Here is a 19,192-nt window from a genome sequence, read left to right on the forward strand (position 1 = left end):
TACTCAAAACGACGGGAATAGATTTGTTCTACAAGGCATCGCGGACAGAATTGCGAAAAACATCTCTGTTTGGCTAAAAACGCAACTTTTAGATCGCGACTCATAAAACCTCTATTTTTGGGTCTCCACTGCTTTTACAACTTATTTTAAGCCTACTCATGCATTTTAAGTTAAAACACATAAATATAAAACATTGATATTAATAAAAATCTCAATTTTACTGTTCATAGACAGACTATCTGTTATTCATTAATCTTTATCAAATCCGTCTTTAGTGTATTATTTAAAAAAAAATATATATGTTCTCTCTTAATATCTCAACTCATTCGTATAAGCTCTATATAATAGACTATTCAACAATCTTTCAAATCATGCTAACGAAAGATATGTCCTGCTACATTCTTTTCGACTTTAAGAACTTCAAAGACTAGTCCTATTACATTCTCCCCTTATCAAAATTAACTCTGTCCTCAGAGTTGGTCTAAAGAGAGGAAAATTCTCTTTGCAAAACACTAAGATCAACCCATGATGCATCTTCTACTGGATAGTTCTACCACTTAACCAAAACTTCCACAATGTCTCTATTTCTCAGATCTTTAAAACGCCTATCTAGCACTAAGTCTGGTTCTACAGACAATGGTCCGTCATCTTTCAACTTAGATTTGTTTTGTAAAACATGATGCACATTAGGAACATACTCACATGAAATACAGGATGCACTTTAACATGAGAAGGCAATTCCAATTTGTAAGGTAATGAACCAATGCGCTTCAAAATTTTAAATGGCCCAGCAAATCATGGAGACAATCTTCTATCCTTTCCAAGAATCAAATGAGACTTCTCAGGAATGACCTTTAAGAAAACCATATCACTAGTTTCATACTCCACAACACGATGTTTCTTGTCATAATACAGTTTATGTCTCTTTTGAGATTCTCTAATATTCCCCCTGATTTTGGCCAACTCGTTATCCATTTTCTCAAGCATCTCACGTGACAGTTCTACCTTATTCCTCGAGCTAAGAAAATTTATAGGTGTGGGACAGTTATAGCCATACATTGCCTCAAACGGAGTCATCCTAATAGATGAATGATATGAACTGTTGTATGCAAATTCAACCAAAGGAAAATATTCATTCCAATTAGATTGGTTTTCATTGACATACATTCGTAACATATCTTCTAAAATACGATTCACTCTCTCCATTTCCGCATCGGTTTGAGGATGGAAAGCATTAGACATGCGTAACTTGGTACCTATAGAGTCAAAGTCGCTCTCCAAAAATGAGAAGTGAACTTAGAATCTCTGTCAGACACTATGCTCTTGGGCATGCCATGCACACAAAATATCTCTTTCATAAACAAGTATGCAATGGTCAATGCAATATCAGTTATTTTTACAGGAAAGAAGTGAGCTTGTGTTGTGAGTCTATCTACCACCAGAAAGATCGAATCATACCCTCCACGAGTAGTAATGGACATCTGGGTGAACTTTATGGAGTGCCTCCTGTTTTCTATATTGAAAAAATGTGCTTCTGCTCGGCATTTGATATTCTTCCAATGTAAATGCACATTTATACGTGCATGCACACTTAAAAGTCTTGGAGGTGGAAGCCATGTATGCAGGTATCACCTAAATCATGTCATGAGCCATGGTTACACGGACTATATGACTCAAAAAAACACTTTTGCACATGATGCTAGTGGCAAAGGTTGTAGTACCACATACACTAAGTCACAGATACAAATTAGATAGCACGGTGCATTCAAAAACTATTATATTAATAACATGCGTGTGTCAATATGCGAATGGACCACTCAAAGGTGGCAAAAGGACTGTATGTCTGCCATAGTAATACTTTGTAAGAAAATTAAAGCAATGGACTGCATGTACATGACGCTAGTGTCAAAGGTTGTAGTCCCAAGTACTACAAGTCGCATATACAAATCAGATATAACTTTGCAGCATTGTGCAAGTTCATTAATTGGAGAGTCACATACAATAAAAGACTGATGTGAACACGTTGTTGGATCTTTTAACATAGATGATGGATAAAATCCTAGGAGATATAGAATTTACATCATGGAAAACTACTTTGTAATAATCAACTGGATTTAAGGTTTCCTTCATAAGCACTAAAGCCATATTCTCGGGCCACCAACTGGTGTCATCTATAACTATTCTTGAAATGCGTATCGGTGGCCTTTCTCTCCCAAAGACATAAAATTGTTTCTCTGGCCAAACGATCATCCCTTCAAGATGACATGCTATCTTAGCAACTAGTTCTTCTACTACTTCCTGTCGAGCCATAACCTACATATGCATGTTTACAAGAACGAGCACCGTTAATAACATGCGGTGTCAATATGCAAATGACCCACTCAAAGGCGGCAGTAGGATGAATGTCCATACTTACTCTTCGCGAAGTCTAAGCATAGCCTAAATCTCTTAAAAAGTTATGTGTATGCCATGGCTAAACGTCGCTCTCATCTGAAGAATATTTAATTTTTAAAAACGTTCAAATTTAAAAAAATGATCATCTTTGATTTTCTTTTTGAGTTTCCTAGCCGTCTAGATGCTTATAAATTACATTCCTTTTTATTTTGTATACAAGAGACACAAGCGTTGGTGTATGTCTTTGTGCATGTGAGATCCGCAACAAGCAACCCTAAAAAAAAGGCACATGGATGACTTTTTGAAACTAAGTTTTTTTTTTACAATCACATTGATTGAATTTAATGCTATTGGCATATGTGTGTGCGCATACGTGAATTTATTTGAATTTCTATGTGAGGATGATATGCAAACGAAGTACGTGAGTGCAAAGAAGAGAGCCATGGTTCAATTAATTAAGTAGATAGCGAAGTTGTAGTTACCCGACAAAAATAAGGCACAGAGTAGTTAGTCTTGGCCGATGAAACACCTCGCCAACGGTCGAACCTCGAGCATCCTCAATGTTTTCCTCAATTCGAAAAATACATGCACAGTGCAGTAGGTCGCCTCTCTGTGTAGAAAAAACTGAACTTCAATGAGAACAATATAATATATTGGGTATCCTTCACACCAAAATCCATAAAACTTCACACTAAAAATCAAAACCTTCATGATCAGGAATTTTTAGATGGTGTGCATTACCAAGATTGAATTGTGTGTAGATACTCGTTCAGAATCTAGGATCCGATCCCAGAATTTTCCAGATAATCAACGTCTTTGAGCCGGTGCTTCTGCTGTTGCACACGTAGTTAGCCTTCCCAATGAGGACGCCGCTGTTGATTACAGCTTCCCTTCGATCTCTTACTGCGGCACTCTTATAGAGGGTGATCCACTCCTGCTTTCCAGCTCCACCCCGTTCCAGCGTTGCACAGCTCTGATCCGTAGTCTCTCCAGCTCGCCACTGCAGCACAGCTAGCAGCTCGTGCCCTTAATTAACAGCTTTAGATCACGCCCTTAACAGCTTAATGAGATTCCCACTGCAGCCTTAATTGGCAAGAGCCCGTGTACTCCCCTCAGGAATTGCCGCCACAGCCCGTGTACTCCCCTGATCTTCTGATCTGAGCTGCCTTGCTCCCTTTAACCGACAAGGTGACCCCTCTTATTTAATATGCCCAAAAATTTGGAGGAGCTGCAGACGGTCGAGCAATACAGCTATAAGATAAGGCGCTGGATACCTGCTGCAGATCAAGACGTCGAGCTGGATACCAGCTGCAGCTGCAAGCGCAACGTGAAGCGGGAGCTCACTCTGAATGAGTAGTGACAGCAGATGAGTTCGAGCTGGGCTTGGATCAGATCAACAGGTACATTTGCGGCCCGCCTTGTAGTTAGATCTCTAGAGAGCAGGTCAGTTTGCGCGCCAAAATTTAAGGTAATTAGGTAGCTAGGTACTCCAGTAACACCTCTGTTAGGGTTGGTGTAATCCCGCCTACTAAATTTTTAGAGTAACCTCTAAACTTTTGAAATAGTTCCAAGGTGAGTTAAGCTACGCAATCAAGACAAATTTTACGCACTATGGTAAAATTTTCCAAGTCAAACGAAAACGTCAAAAACATTTCTTGTTATGCATGGATGTGAGCGTGTGCGAGCTCAGGAGTGTTTGCGCATGCCCGCTTGTGCATGCGTGTGTGTGTGTGTGTGTGAGTTTGTGTGTGTGTTTCCTCGATCTTTAAGGTCTAACCGTCTCCAAATGTTATACTAACCATATCCAAATTTTCGAGTTCAAATGTTATACTAACCGTCTCCAAAAGGCAAAAATGAGAGATTAGGCCAAACTGATGCAATCTTGGTAGATCCGATACAATGTAGGTACAAAAATAGAGTGATTCGGCGCAAAATTGTATGAAGTAAATAAAAGGCGAGAATGATGATCATCATCCTCGTTCTCAATGTCTCAAAAAAAGAAGTTATATTAAACGTCTTCAAAAGGCCAAAATTACACGTGTATCCCAAGTTTCTATCTACATCGTCAAGAATGTACTCGTTGGAAGTTGGAATTAAAGTATGTCCTACCCATCCCTAATGAGTGCATTACCTTGCTCCTAATCTAGCATAACATTGTATCCACCAAATGAGAGAGAGAGAGAGAGAGAGAGAGAGAGAGAGAGAGTCCCTCTATGTATACACACAATATGCCACTTATAGGTTTGAAAGTTTGGACGAGAGGTGAAATTTTGGACGAAAGGGAGAGATGTAAAGAATGTCACCTCTCGTCCAAACTTTCAAACCTATAAGTGGCATATTGTGTGTATACATAGAGGGACTCTTTCTCTCTCTCTCTCTCTCTCTCTCTCTCTCTCTCTCTCTCTCTCTCTCTCTCATAGGAGATGGCTAGTGTGCTCCATACACTATGGCTTACGTCTTTCACTCATTGTTGCCTGAGTGTCTCTCTCTCTCTCTCTCACACACACACACACCCCATGCTGCAGCTGATGACGAATACCCCTCTCTCTCTCTCTCTCTGTCTCTCTCTCTCTCTCTCTCTCTCTCTCTCTCTCTCTCTCTCTCTCTCTCTCTCTCTGAATTATGTCACTTAATTGCAAACCTTTATGTGAGGTAGAATTAAAGTATGTTCTACCCATAGCTAATGATGTCATTACCTTGCTCCTAATCTAGCATAACATTGTATCACTAAATAGTTCCCGTTTAGATACAACGTTTATATGGACACATCCTCAAAATGATAACATGTGTATAAACCAAGCAAGGAGAGTTAATTGAATCTCGATGTTCACATGAAGCACTTGCAAGAATGGTTATATTGTTGGTAAGTTAGTCTTGGTATCCCTAGGGGAAATATGTTTGGCAATGTCCCCAAGCAAGATAAGGCGCATGGCATTCACACTTTAGTAGAGGGAGAGAGAGAGAGACGGATAGATTGTATTTTTGTCCTCAAAGGTTAAAAATCTTGTATGGTAGAAAATTCCACATGTATGAGAGAGAGAGAGAGAGAGAGAGAGAGAGAGAGAGAGAGAGAGAGAGATGGAGAGATGGATAGATTGAATTATTGTCCTCAAAGGTTAAGCATCCTGCATTCAAGTAACGGTGATTGTTTGATGTCCAAACTCTCAAACCTAGATCACGGAGAATTGTTACATGTTCCATTCTTGGGAACGGAAATATATACCCATCTTTGTATATTTGAAACTCTCTCCACATAGAAAAGTTATGCACTTGTTTAGCCGTACCTATATGCTAATTAAATTGAGGGTGTATGACATCAATCAGGAGGACAATGGACACACTTCTATAGGTGAACTTCAAATGGAAAGTACAATTTGCCCAACATTGTCTTGGTTATATGTCCAGATCCCCATATAGTTGATCTAACCATCCCATCCACAATTGCCTCTTGAGGAAGATGGGACACATTTCTATAGGTGAACTTCATATGGAAACCACAATTTGCCCAACATCGATGATCTTAGTTATCCAGATCCCCATATGGTTGATCTGACCATCCCCATCAATAATTGCCTCTTTAATCATCCGATCTAACTCATAAATGTTACTTATCTTCTCCCCGAGTTTGTTTACTTAGCTACAGACGTGGAGTTTTTGTGGTGATCCAACCTTTGTCGTATTCTTATGTGAACCACCTAGAAGGTGCATGAGGGGTGTCTCCTATGGGGCACCTATATAAAGGAGATATGGAGGCGGTGTGAGGGAGTTAGTAATATTGGAATGAGCTACAACCCTCAATAAAGGGATATTGACAAAGCAATGGACAAAGCTCATGGCTTTGAAAGGTATTGACATCGCATCGATGGGCTTAGAGGTACTTAGAATTCTCACAGAATGGGTTGTGGTTGCGGTCACTAAGGTTAATGTGCATTGCTCCTTGCAGAATCATACTCAAAAGTTTTGCTCACGCCTTACATTTCAAAACTCTCTCTCTCTGTCTCTCTCGCTCCCTCTCTCTCTCTTTTTGGGGGGGAGAACTTGCTCTTTATATTACAATAATCTACAATCTGCTATCACACTGTCAGCTTTTGTATGATCCATACCACTGTCTCTGAAGGCTTGATCAGTTAAAGAGAGCATCTTCCATCATCCTATCTCTAATGACAAACATGGGAACTATATGATTGCAACTCTGGTCCCGATCAAATGTAGATTGATTTCTCATATTCCATACAAACCATAAGAACCATACTCTGAAGGACTGTAGTGCAAACTCAAGTGCTCGATGTTCTGGGATTTGGAGCTTGAAAAAGGTCATCTGATACCTAGATATGGAGATCCCCCAAGCATCATACCACATCCATTTTGCCCACTTCCACCATTCCATAACAGGCTTGCATGACCAGAATACATGTCTAGTAGTTTCAGGACAAGAGCATTTGATGCATTTGCCAGAGGTAATACCCTTTTTCTTTAGATTCATATATGGCAGTGGCCAATACACCTGTGAGAGCTCTCCACAAAAAAAGTCTGAATTTAAACTGGTTAGGAATCAACCATACATCTGCAAGAGTTTTTTTCCACCAATATGCATCCTAATGAAGGGACCATTGTGAATTACATTTCACAAAAATATTTGGTTTTGGTAACAACAAACCCTAAAAGACAGAGGTGTTAGCGGTCCACCAATTAATTGCTTGATTAGGAACGTTCCAATTCCGATGTCGTTCTTCCATATTGAGAGCATCTCTAAGAGGCAAGCCGTGAATCTAAGCACATAGTTGATGCCAAGGTATTCTGAAGCCAAACCCTAGTCTATATTGTCATTTGGCAATCGAAAAGAGTTTCAAGTCGAGGTTAGAATCAACCATTTTCTGAATTTGATTGAGACCTTTTCTGTGCATCGATGGTGCAACCTTACCCAACAACCTGGCTGGTGGGGTTTTAAAAGCAAAGCTCCATAACAAGCTCTCCGCCCCCCAATGAGTTTCCTATATACCTAGCCCTACCTTGCCAGAACAAAGCAGGGCATATCATCTTCCAAGAATATATTAGCATGCTTGACATGTCATATCCTGTTTTAAGAGGAGCATCTGAACAACTTTATCCCAGGCTGACATATTCTAGATTCCATGGAAGTAAACAACTGGTTTGTCAACCAGCTTCCACAAGCATAAAGCCGAGTCGGTATCAGAAGCCAGCATATGCTTCATAAGGGAGGTCCTCCTGGCCTGAGCATGGACCTGTAGATTCAAGATGTTTAAGCCTCCTTGAGAGTATGGTATATACTGCAATTTTTCTCCAAGCAACCAAAGCATTGGAAGATCGATAGGAGTTCCACAAAAAGCTAGCCAAGACTGAGATGCATTTGTAAAGAATTTTATCAGACCAGTTGATCAAGGGCAAGTAAAACAACAGATAAGGCATGAGAATACTCTGAACGATTGTGAGCGTGACATGTAAAGGCCATTCATCACAGTGCCAAAAAGCAATTTTAGCCAACACTCTCTCTAGAACCCACTGTTGCAAGTGTTTTTGAGAGACCATGACCCCAATTGGGTAGCCAAGGTGTCTAAAAACATGACCCTTAGGAACTCCTTTCCCAGACCAAATGAGAGAGTCAAATTCCCTTGCAGATATGTTAACCAAATTAGATTTACATAGGTTTAGTGTAAGACCAGCTGCAAGAGCATACATATCTAGAGTTTTCATACATCTGTGAATATTGATTTTGTGGGCCTTCAAAAATAGAAAGGTGTCATCCGCAAACCCTTTTCTCGGGATGTCATTACCTCCTAATTCAAGGGTTTGCAAATAGCCCTATTGTGCCAGTTGATCCATTTATGCATACAGGGAGTGGGAGGCCACAACAGAAAAAAGAGGGCTAACGGCACATCCTTGTCTTACCGATCTGGAAATGTATATTTTGTCCGAGAGTCTACCATTAATGCTCAATCTGGAGTAAGCATGTTCACCAAGCAGAGAGATACAACTGCTGATCTGAGGGCCAAACCCCATACCTTGAATGGTTTGCTGCACAAAGTCCCAATGCACTATGTCAAATGCCTTGGCAAAATCTATCTGAAACATTACCATGTCTTGGTGTGAAAATGCATGCTCTATGCCCATCTGAACTGTCAAAACGTTATAAAATATTGACCTCCCTCCAATGAAGCCTGTTTAAGCTGGGTGAATGTGTTTTCTGAGTTCGGGACCAATCCTGAGAGCAATGGATTTTGCGAGTATTTTATAGAGTATCCCCACCATGGTGATAGGTCGCTAGTCCCTAGGGTTTTAGGGATCCTGCACTCAAACAGGGCATCATTTCTCTCTCTCTCTCTCCCTCTCTCTCTCTCTCTCTCTCTCTCTCTCTCTCACACACACACACACACACACACACACACACACACACACACACACACACACACATCATGTAGCAGTAGATGACAAACATGTCTCTCTCTCTCTCTCTCTCTCTCTCTCTCTCTCTCTCTCACACACACACACACACACACACACACAGCCATGACGAACACCTCTCTGTGTGTGTGTGTGTGTGTGTGTGTGTGTGTGTGTGTGTGTGTGTGTGTGTGTGTGACCCGTGACACACAGAGCGTTGTAACAGATATCGAAGTCCTCTCTCTGTGACCCACGATGTACCTCATCTCTCTCTCTCTCTCTCTCTCTCAGACCCGTGACACACAAAGCGTTGTAACAGAAATCGAAATCCTCTCTCTGTGACCCACGATGTACCGCATCTCTCTCTCTCTCTCTCTCTCTCTCTCTCTCTCTCTCTCTGTTGTGCACATACATTTGTGACACACGTGGCAACGCTTACAGCTCGATATTTTTTTAAGCTATATAAAGTAGTAGTATAGATGGTGATTTTTTTGCATTGCTAAACAACTCCGGTGAACTTTTTTTACAGATAAAAAGAGTTTTGACATTAACTACATTGTAGTTGAATACGTGTCTATATTTCCTATATAGAGAGTATTGTCTAAACAACTCCGGTGAACTTTTTTTACAGATAAAAAGAGTTTTGACATTAACTACATTGTAGTTGAATACGTGTCTATATTTTCTATATAGAGAGTATTGTCTAATAGAAGTCTGCTAGTTAACTATGGTTTTCCTATATAGGAAATAGAAATTACGACCATTTTCTTATATTGAATAGCATGTTATCTAGTAATCCACTTGTTTTCCTGTACAAAATCGTCGTGTTATGTAAACATTTTCTTTTCCTAGATATATATAGGAAATCTAGCTTGTTATAACTAGTAGAAAAGATACTGCATTTTACAAGATACATAGGTTTTTCTTATGTAGGAATTGAATTAAAGTTCTTTGTGTAAATGCAAATGGTGGGTGTAGTCATGAGTCACTGCATCGTGACTTAAGACAGACAGCTAGATTATTGCATGCATGCACATTGCAGAAGAGCGAAGAGTTAGCTATATGCAGAAGAGCCGCTACCTAGGTTGTCATGGAGTGAGGTTGTGGGTGAGGTTGTCATGGAGTGCCTTCATGATGGAGCGCGGAGGCGAGTAGGGGAAGTCACCGGAGCAATCCCGCATGATGATGCGTCCAAGGTCCATGTCCTTGATGTACTGCGCCTTGGCAATGATGGACTGCGTGTTGTCGTAGCTGTCCAACACCCGTTCTGTAGGATCGAAGGCATAGGGAGCCTTCGCCTCGTCATCCCACAACTCGGCCTGCTTCGCATCTCTCGGCAGGTTCTTGTAGTCCACACCTGAAAGAATTTGCGCGGGCTTTCCAAGGCCGTCAGTATTGGCATAGCCACGCGAGTAGAGCGCCCCACCGATGAAGATCTTCGCCGGCGGCACCCCGGAAGGCATGAGGTTGGTGTGATGCGCCGACGTTGTCTGGCCCCATGAGTCGCCATCGTGGAGATTGTATGTCATCACGTGAAGCTGGTCCAGCAGAGGCACTAACCCCTCGACGGGCCAGTGAGCCTTCTCCGGCACCGCGGTGCAGCAGAAGGCGATGGTGTAGCTGGGCAGCGCTTTGCGCAGTGCCTCTAGCACCAGAATGAAGTTTTCACCGTCGGCCTTGCGGACGGAGTTACCATCTTTGCCGTAGTTGACGCCGTCATCGCTCAGGTATTCCCAGTTGATTAATATGCCATTGAAAATGGGGTACTGGGTCACAAAGTTGGTGAGAGAGGTGACGAAGGTAGAGCGGTTCTCGCGGGTGGAGAAAGCATCGGAGAAGGTGGCGGAGAGCGTCGGGCCGCCGAGCGCCATGATGAGGTTGAATTGCTTGCCCTGGTCTTTAAGAAGCTCCTTGAACTGGCCGAAGAGGCCCAGATCCTCCGACGGAGAATTCGTATTGTTCTGGGGGTTCACGTCGTTGCCGTCATTGAAGGGATTTTGGACATCGGCCCATGGTCGGAAAGGGCGATCTCGCCAGTGGCTTGCACTTTGACAAAGGCGTAGGAGGTGTCGACCAAGTTGTCGATGGGCAGATCCTTGACGAAGTAGTGACGGTCGTAGATGGACGAGTTGGTGAAGTAGTAGATGGCGCGTTTCCCGGTCGGGGTGGAGATGTTGGGGGTGGCCATAACTAAAGCTTTACGAACTAGACTACACTCTGCTTGCTGGAGTATATTAAAGAAACTGTGTGTCACGCCACTGACCCGCGCCTAGCCTCCTGCTTTTATAGATATATGGATATGGATATATGGATGAGAGCCAAGCTCGGTCTAGATATATGGATATGGATATATGGATGAGAGCCAAGCTCGGTCGATGTGTAAAATGTCGACGTCGATTTCACCTTTCACGTACCTGATGAAATTGAGCACATGGGTGCCTCGAGTCCGCGTCGCGTACAGTCAAGTTATCAAACTTTAAAAGGGGTTGGTGTGACGTCCATGTCCCGTACAATCAAGTTATCAAACTTTAAGTGCTTTGCATTATTCCACGTGCCTGATCAGCAATGTTCGGGAAAAATCATTTTTCCAAACGTACAAAATTCTTGTACTTGAATTTCCCAAGAGAAATTTTAGAAAATTATGTTTTTGGGTTTTTGGCTTTCTAAAAGAAACCCTTAGTGTTGTGTAACGAGGACCAGGACCAGGACCAGGACCAGGACGGGCCTCAAATTTGGAGGCCATTTTGGGAGTCATTGGCATATTAGACATCAATGAAGCTTAAGATAATCCATAAAGGCTTCACCATGAAGCTTTTTGTATAGGGGTAAGGTGTCACTAGACTCCCACTTATAAGGAGTAAGGTGTCATTCACACACACACACACCATATATGAATATAGTGTGTGTATATGCACAACGTGAATTTGTGATATTATGTATAGTATATTTAATATTATGTGTATATTCTCACTTATAAGTCCCTGAATAGTGGCGGCCCGAGAGTCGAGGCTGGGGCATTTATGTATTATGTGTCTCGCATGCATGATGCTTTCGACCCACCATTGAGATTTGTGGACTCGCAGTCTTGGAATGCGCTCACTTCTGACTCCTGAGTCCTGAGTCATCTTTTGAATCGTCTTCTTCGACGATGCTCTGACAAGCAGCTTGACTGCGGCTCATGACTGCGGCTCAAGCCCCTTGCTCATGCTTGCAAGTTGCTAGCGAATCGGCGATTATCTCATGCGCATGTGACTGCAACGGCTAGCCCTTTTTTGGTAGGTCCTAGTCTCAACTCCTACCTCTTGCAGAAGCGCAACTCCCAGGTCTCTTTCTCTCTCTCTCTCTCTCTCTCTCTCTCTCTCTCTCTGGTTGTAGCAAGCTTGGTTTCTCTCTAGTCAAAAACATGTTTTGACTCGTATATTTATTAAAGATGCAAAATGAGAGAGCTTTGCCAATTTGATAGCTGAGTGGTGTTTACATCACCCTATTTTGTTGGTTTTGCAAAAAGCGTTTTCTTACTTTGTATATTTCTTGAAGATGCAAAATGAGATAGCTTTTCTTATCTGATAGTTGAGCTTTTACAACACCCCATTTTGTTGGTTTTGCAAAAAACACATTCTTACTCTGTATATTTATTGAAGATGCAAAATGAGATGGTGTTGCCTATCTGATAGCTGAGCTTTTACATCACAATGTTTTGTTGGTTTTGCATTTTTCAGGAATATGGTGAGACTGTCACGTAAGCCACTCCTTGAAAGTTTTTCAGAAGTGTACAAAATCTTCTAGAGGTAGAAATAGCTAAAGAAGGGTTAAGCTACCTCATGATGTCCTAAGGAAAGGGTAGGAGTTAAGTGCTCATGACAATTTGTGACCATGTATTGTTTGTTGGTGTATTCCAATTTTTACAAGGGACTCGTTTGTATGTAGACTCTACAGCTCAAAATGTTTTCCAAACAACCGTGTAGAAGGTGCTATAAGTATTTCAGTACACAGCCAATGGTTTGTTTTTAAGGTGGCAACCAAGAAAGAGAAGCTTATATCAAAATGTAACCCTTCATTTGGGAGGTAGTTTTATTGCTTGCTTTGTTTCGCTCTCTGTCCTTGGGGCTAAGACATCGATGCTCTCTTACTCGATTTTAGACGGAATCTCCTCGTATCAATGTCTGGATCTTGTGTGTCTTTTGCTTTGCTGCCTTTTTGTGATTCATTGTCCATTGATGCTAGGCGTCTCTTGATTGTTGATTGTGTAGATCTACATGCGGTGCAGTGCCATTGTTCGTTGAAAGTTGAGGGTGAAGCTTTGCTGTTCTTACAAGTTTTCGTGTGCTTGGGGAAAAGACATTGTCATTCTCTTGCTAGTTGTGGAGGAGATCCGCTCAAATTAGGGCATGTACTTGCTCTTTTGCTTTGCTGGTTCTTTTAAGTTTTTATTGCCAGTGATTGATGTTGGGGATACCCTTTTGATTGTTGATTTGGCAGTTTAAAGAATGCAATGTAGCAGTGGTCAATGCTCACTTGTTATCGAGGACTCTCGAAGATGGGGATTACCATGCAGTAGCGGCAACATGTGTGGTGGCCGGTATGCTCTTCTTGTTTCACATGTGTACGATGAAATTATAAATGTATGAATTTATAGAGGTGTCACTTGTTATATCGTAGCAACGTAGTATAGAGTGAATTAACAATGTTTGCACGATGAAGCTTCGCTATGCGAACTACGTAACTTAAGAACCTACCGACGCTCATCTTCTATACATTGAGGGTCATTTGAAGCTCAAAAAATGTAAGTTAAGAGTCACGTATATTTAATCGAAATCTAGGGGGGGGAGTCAAATTTAAGGGCTGGTTGTGTTGGGTTAGGGAGACTTTCGTTGTTTTCGGTTCATGATGGGGACTTTTCTTGCATTCGATTGTTTTAAAATGCTAAAGTGAAGCTTCACCTTGCATAATTTTAGTAAATTTTACACACACACACATATGTTTTTTTTTTGGCATTCTATTGTTTTAGAATGCTAAAGTGAAGCTTCACCTTGCATAATTCTAATAAATTCTATACACACATGTATGTTAATTAGTTCTTTTTCTTTCACCTTTCATTTCACAACTTCACATGGATTTACATTTCTTGCATTTTATAACTTGATTCCGGTGAGTGTTAACATTCGAGAAAGTCTTTTTTATTAAGCGGCTATTGATCGAGTTTCCTCCTCACAAAGAAGAAAACCGGAAATACTAGCAGAAATGTTGAGATTTGTAGAACTTTTAGACTACTTTCTCACATCTTTCATCGGTTTTTCTTCCTTATACCATGGTTTACAACTAGCTAGTCTCAATTTTCAATCGGCTCAAGACTAAGCTAAGGCAATCCTTTCCCAAACACTGATACCAATTTCAACCTAACAATTTTATCAATTTCTTATTGTTTTTGAAAGACGTCGTGACCCTTTCACTTGTTACACTATTCTTTTAAATTTGGGAGGGAATTTCTCCTTTTTCCCCTTGCCCTCACTCGACACTTTTTAAATTGAAAACGACATGATATTAAGTTGAGACACGTTGTTCCCGAACACTGCATCGGCATATCGAGAGTCCACAAGTGACCTCTCAAGAGAACCAACTTCCAAGCTCCAAGCGCAAAATTCTCTTTCCCTAAGCGACCTTGTTTCCTCCTGGAACGCTCGCACTACCTACTGGTAAAATCTTCTAAATTTGCAAGGTTTTTAAACTATTTCTTTAAAATTTTTACCGATTTCTCTTCCCTTCCTCCTGGTTTCAAACCAGCTAATCTCGCATTTGAACCGGCTCTAGGCTAAGCTTAGCTAGACCTTTCCCGAACTCTGGACCATCCAAGCCTTTTCGTTTAGTAACTTCCAAGTTCCCAATGATGTGCCCATGTATAGTATGATTAACCTAGGAGCTAGTTAGTTTAGTGTCACAATTGCGTCCACCAATGTCAAATCAAGGTTTCAAGAGAACCTTAGTTCTTCGTAGAATTTTATACTACCACATATAATATAATACATGTAGTACCTAGACGTTCTTTGTAAAATTCTACTACCAATCAATGTTCGGAAATTGTTGTTTACTAAGTGGCCGAATTTCCTCCTCGTAAAGAAGCAAACCAAAACTACTAGCAAAAACTTTACAATTTGAAAGGTTGTCGAACTATTTTCTCACATGTTTAAACGGTTTCTCTTCGTTTTACCATGGTTTTCAACCGGCTAGTCCTTTCCCGAACAGTGCTACCAGTGACCACATATAGTACATGCAATACATGTAGTACCTTAGCTGTCTTTAAAATTTTTATGAAGAACCTTAAGCTCTTTGTAGAATTTCATATTGCTACATGTAGTGCATATTCATATCTTACTCTCTCCTCACTCTCTTCCGGTTTTTGGACTACATCAGTAGTCCTTAGTAAAGGGTTGGATTTTCGGCAAATTGATATGGGCCATTGGAAAAAGCTTCCAGATATTGCAACATGGAAAGCTAATGAATAAAAAAAATTTGTTTTATTGTTTCTTTTATGCAAAAGTGTTGACATTTGTGTACTTCTCTCTTTAAAGAGAGGCATTGAGTATCATGTAAAACATTGTTTTTTATACTTTTGAAATATATTTTAATGTAAATAATTCATTGTTGAACTTTTTTCAAAAAAGCATAATATTCTATTGTGGTACCACATGTTTTCAGATACTAATGTCTCTTTCTATTTTTCTCTCACAAAGAAATCGCTTATTGTGAAATTCTTCTCTAGGCTATACTGGATTTTCACCTTGTTTGTTTCAGTGATCTTTAATTGCTTTCTACTAGTATGTGACCCGCACATTGCTGCGGCTAATTAGAAGTCGGGCTTAAGTCTGTGACACTCTCCTCCCTCATCTTTCCCCAAGGTGGCAACGAGTGCAATACGATAAGGCAAGTATGATAACTAACTATCAATAGTGACATCTCATATGGAAAAATGGAGGAGATGACATCTAAACCCTTTGAGAAGACAATCTAATGAAAATCCACCCACATCAATCGCGTTGCATCATGCGGCTGTGATGTTGCTGCAATCGCTTTGTCTGCAAGGGGTTCAGAGCGGGGAGGCTCAAGGGGGTTGCCTATGGTAGGGGGCGGCTTGGTGTCATCGGGGTTCAAGATCTAGCTGGTGGCGACGCCTTTGGATCGGAGGGTGGAGGTTGTTCTTGGGAAAAACGCACAAGGGTGTCCTTCCCTTGCGGGTCTTCTGCGCGTTGCTCTACCCTTTCTTTTGGATGAAGGAGAGGCTTTCCTCCTATCTCTGTACTGGAAGACAAAGGAGGCCAAGGTGGTTTCATTTGTTGTTCGGCAAGGAGAGTTCCTGTGACTGGGACGTGATCGTTGGTGGCATCGAATGGCGCTTGATCGTGATGTAGGGTTGTTGGTGTTTCCCCCTCGGTTGGTTGTTATGAAGCAATGGAGTTGGAGCTGCTTCTGTCAAAGCCTTGGGGATGATGGTGCTTGGCTCATCACAGTAGCCTATGGTTGGTGGATACTCTTGGTGGCTACCCGACTCTTTTGAAGTCTACCCTTGTGATGGCGATGGAGTCTCGAGTTCCGCCCAATATGCAGTGTTATGTGCCTTTCTTGTAGGAGTTTTCTCAATTGGCTCTTTTTGTTAGGTTGACACTATTTTGATGTAATTGGCCCTGAAGATGCCTGCTTACCTAACTCTTTGTTCACCTATGTGTTGTGTTAAGTACTGGACATATTTGATGCACCATGCGTGTGTGCATTGTATGGGGCTTTGTTAATGGCATGGATAGGCTCTCTGGCCTTATTTACCTACCTATCATTGTTTGAAAAAGAAAAGAGACATTCTTTTTCTCTTAATCACTTTCTATTAATAAAAATAAAAGACTGCTTGACAAAGAAAAGAGACATTCTTTCTCTCTTAATCACTTTGTATTGATAAAAATAAAAGACTTTTTCCATGACTATTTTGTAGTTGAAACTTTAACTTACACACAATGCAACCTCAAGTCATTAATACACTCAAACTTTAGCTAGTGGAACATGAGATTGAGAGTGAGGTAAAGCAAACATCAACCTTTAAGGCCTTAGCTGGTTTGCATTATTCCACGTGCTTGATCAGCAGTGTTCCCAATGATGTGCCCATGTATAGTACGATTAACCTGGGAGCTAGTTAGTTTAGTGTCACAATTGCGTCCACCAATGTCAAATCAAGGTTTCAAGAGAACCTTAGTTCTTCGTAGAATTTTATACTACCACATATAATACATGTAGTACCTAGACGTTCTTTGTAAAATTCTACTACCAATCAGTGTTCGAAAATTGTTGTTTACTAAGTGACCGAATTGACTCCTCGTAAAGAAGCAAACCAAAACTACTAGCAAAAACTTTACAATTTGAAAGGTTGTCGAACTATTTTCTCACATGTTTAAACGGTTTCTCTTCGTGTTACCATGGTTTTCAACCGGCTAGTCCTACACTGCTACCAGTGACCACATATAGTACATGCAATACATGTAGCACCTTAGCTCTCTTTAAAATTTTTATGAAGAACCTTAAGCTCTTTGTAGAATTTCATATTGCTACATGTAGTGCATATTCATGTCTTACTCTCTCCTCACTCTCTTCCAGTTTTTGGACTACATCAGTAGTCCTTAGTAAAGGGTTGGATTTTCGGCAAATTAATATGGGCCATTGGAAAAAGCTTCTAGATTATTGCCGCATGGCAAGCTAATGATAAGAAAATTCTTTTATTATTTCTTGTATGCAAGGGTGTTGACATTTGTGTACCTCTCTCTTTAAAGAGAGGCATTGAGTATCATGTCAAACATTGTTTTTTATACTTTTGAAATATATTTTAATGTAAATAATTCATTGTTGCACTTTTTTCAAAAAAACATAATATTCTATTGTTGTACCACATGTTTTCAGATACTAATGTCTCTTTCTATTTTTCTCTCACAAAGAAATCGCTTATTGTGAAATTCTTCTCTAGTCCATACTAGATTTTCACCTTGTTTGTTTTAGTGATCTTTAATTTCTTTCTACTAGTATGTGACCCATTGCTGCGGCTAATTAGAAGTCAGGCTTGTGTCTGCGACACTCTCCTCCCTCCTCTTTCCCCACGGTGGCAACGAGTGCAATACGATAAGGCGTCGAGTATGATACCTAACTATCAATAGTGACATCTCATATGGAGAAATGGAGGAGATGACATCTAAACCCTCTGAGAAGACAATCTAATGAAAATCCACCCATATCAATCGCGTTGCATCGTGCGGCTGTGATGTTGCTGCAATCGCTCTGTCTGCAAGGGGTTCAGAGCGGGGAGGCTCAAGGGGGTTGCCTACGATAGGGGGCGGCTTGGTGTCATCGGGGTTCAAGATCTAGTTGGTGGTGACGCCTTTGGATCGGAGGGTGGAGGTTGTTCTTGGGCAAAAGGCACAAGGGTGTCCTTCCCTTGCGGGTCTTTTGCGCGCTCCTCTACCCTTCCTTTTGGATGAAGTAGAGGCTTCCCTCCTATCTCTGTACTCGGAGACAAAGGAGGCCAAGGTGGTTTCATTTGTTGTTCGGCAAGGAGATTTCCTGTGACTGGGACGTGATCGTTGGTGGCATCGAATGGCGCTTGATCGTGATGTAGGGTTGTTGGTGTTTCCCCCTCGGTTGGTTGTTATGAAGCAATGCAGTTGGAGATGCTTCTGTCAAAGCCTTGGGGATGATGGTGCTTGGCTCATCATAGTAGCCTATGGTTGGTGGATACTCTTGGTGGATACCTGACTCTTTTGAAGTCTACCCTTGTGATGGCGATGGAGTCTCGGGTTCCGCCCAATATGCGGTGGTATGTGCCTTTCTTGTAGGAGTTTTCTCAATTGGCTCTTTTTGTTAGGTTGACAATATTTTGATGTAATTGGCCCTGAAGATGCTTGCCTACCTAACTCTTTGTTCACCTATGTGTTGTGTTAAGTACTGGACATATTTGATGCACCATGCGTGTGTGCATTGTATGGGGCTTTGTTAATGGCATGGATAGGCTCTCTAGCCTTATTTACCTACCTATCATTGTTTGAAAAAGAAAAGAGACATTCGTTTTCTCTTAATCACTTTCTATTAATAAAAATAAAAGAGTGTTTGACAAAGAAAAGAGACATTCTTGCTCTCTTAATCACTTTGTATTGATAAAAATAAAAGACGTTTTTTATTATTATTTTATAATTGAAGCTTTAACTTACACGCAATGCAACCTCAAGTCATTAATACACTCAAACTTTAGGTAGTTGAACATGAGATTGAGAGTGAGGTAAAGCAAACATCAATGAGTTTCAACCATCCAACATTCTCATGGACTATCCACACTCTCTTTTCCTCTCTCTAAGTGTGTGTGTGTGTGTGCAAGAGAGAG

The 19,192-nt window shown here is 41.0% G+C and overlaps 1 protein-coding gene across 1 annotated transcript; it reads right to left on the minus strand.

The window, feature by feature from the left end:
• Window positions 1-9,881: 9,881 nt before the first annotated feature.
• LOC147456390 (endochitinase B-like) lies at window positions 9,882-10,981 on the minus strand. The gene has a single exon (XM_086513845.1). The coding sequence runs from the start codon at window positions 10,662-10,664 to the stop codon at window positions 9,882-9,884; it is 783 nt and encodes a 260-aa protein (XP_086369971.1). The 5' UTR covers window positions 10,665-10,981.
• Between the last annotated feature and the right edge of the window lie 8,211 nt (window positions 10,982-19,192).

Source organism: Adiantum capillus-veneris, chromosome 6, assembly GCF_014529385.1.
Source record: "Adiantum capillus-veneris isolate H3 chromosome 6, ASM1452938v2, whole genome shotgun sequence".
Classification (NCBI taxonomy): domain Eukaryota; kingdom Viridiplantae; phylum Streptophyta; class Polypodiopsida; order Polypodiales; family Pteridaceae; genus Adiantum; species Adiantum capillus-veneris.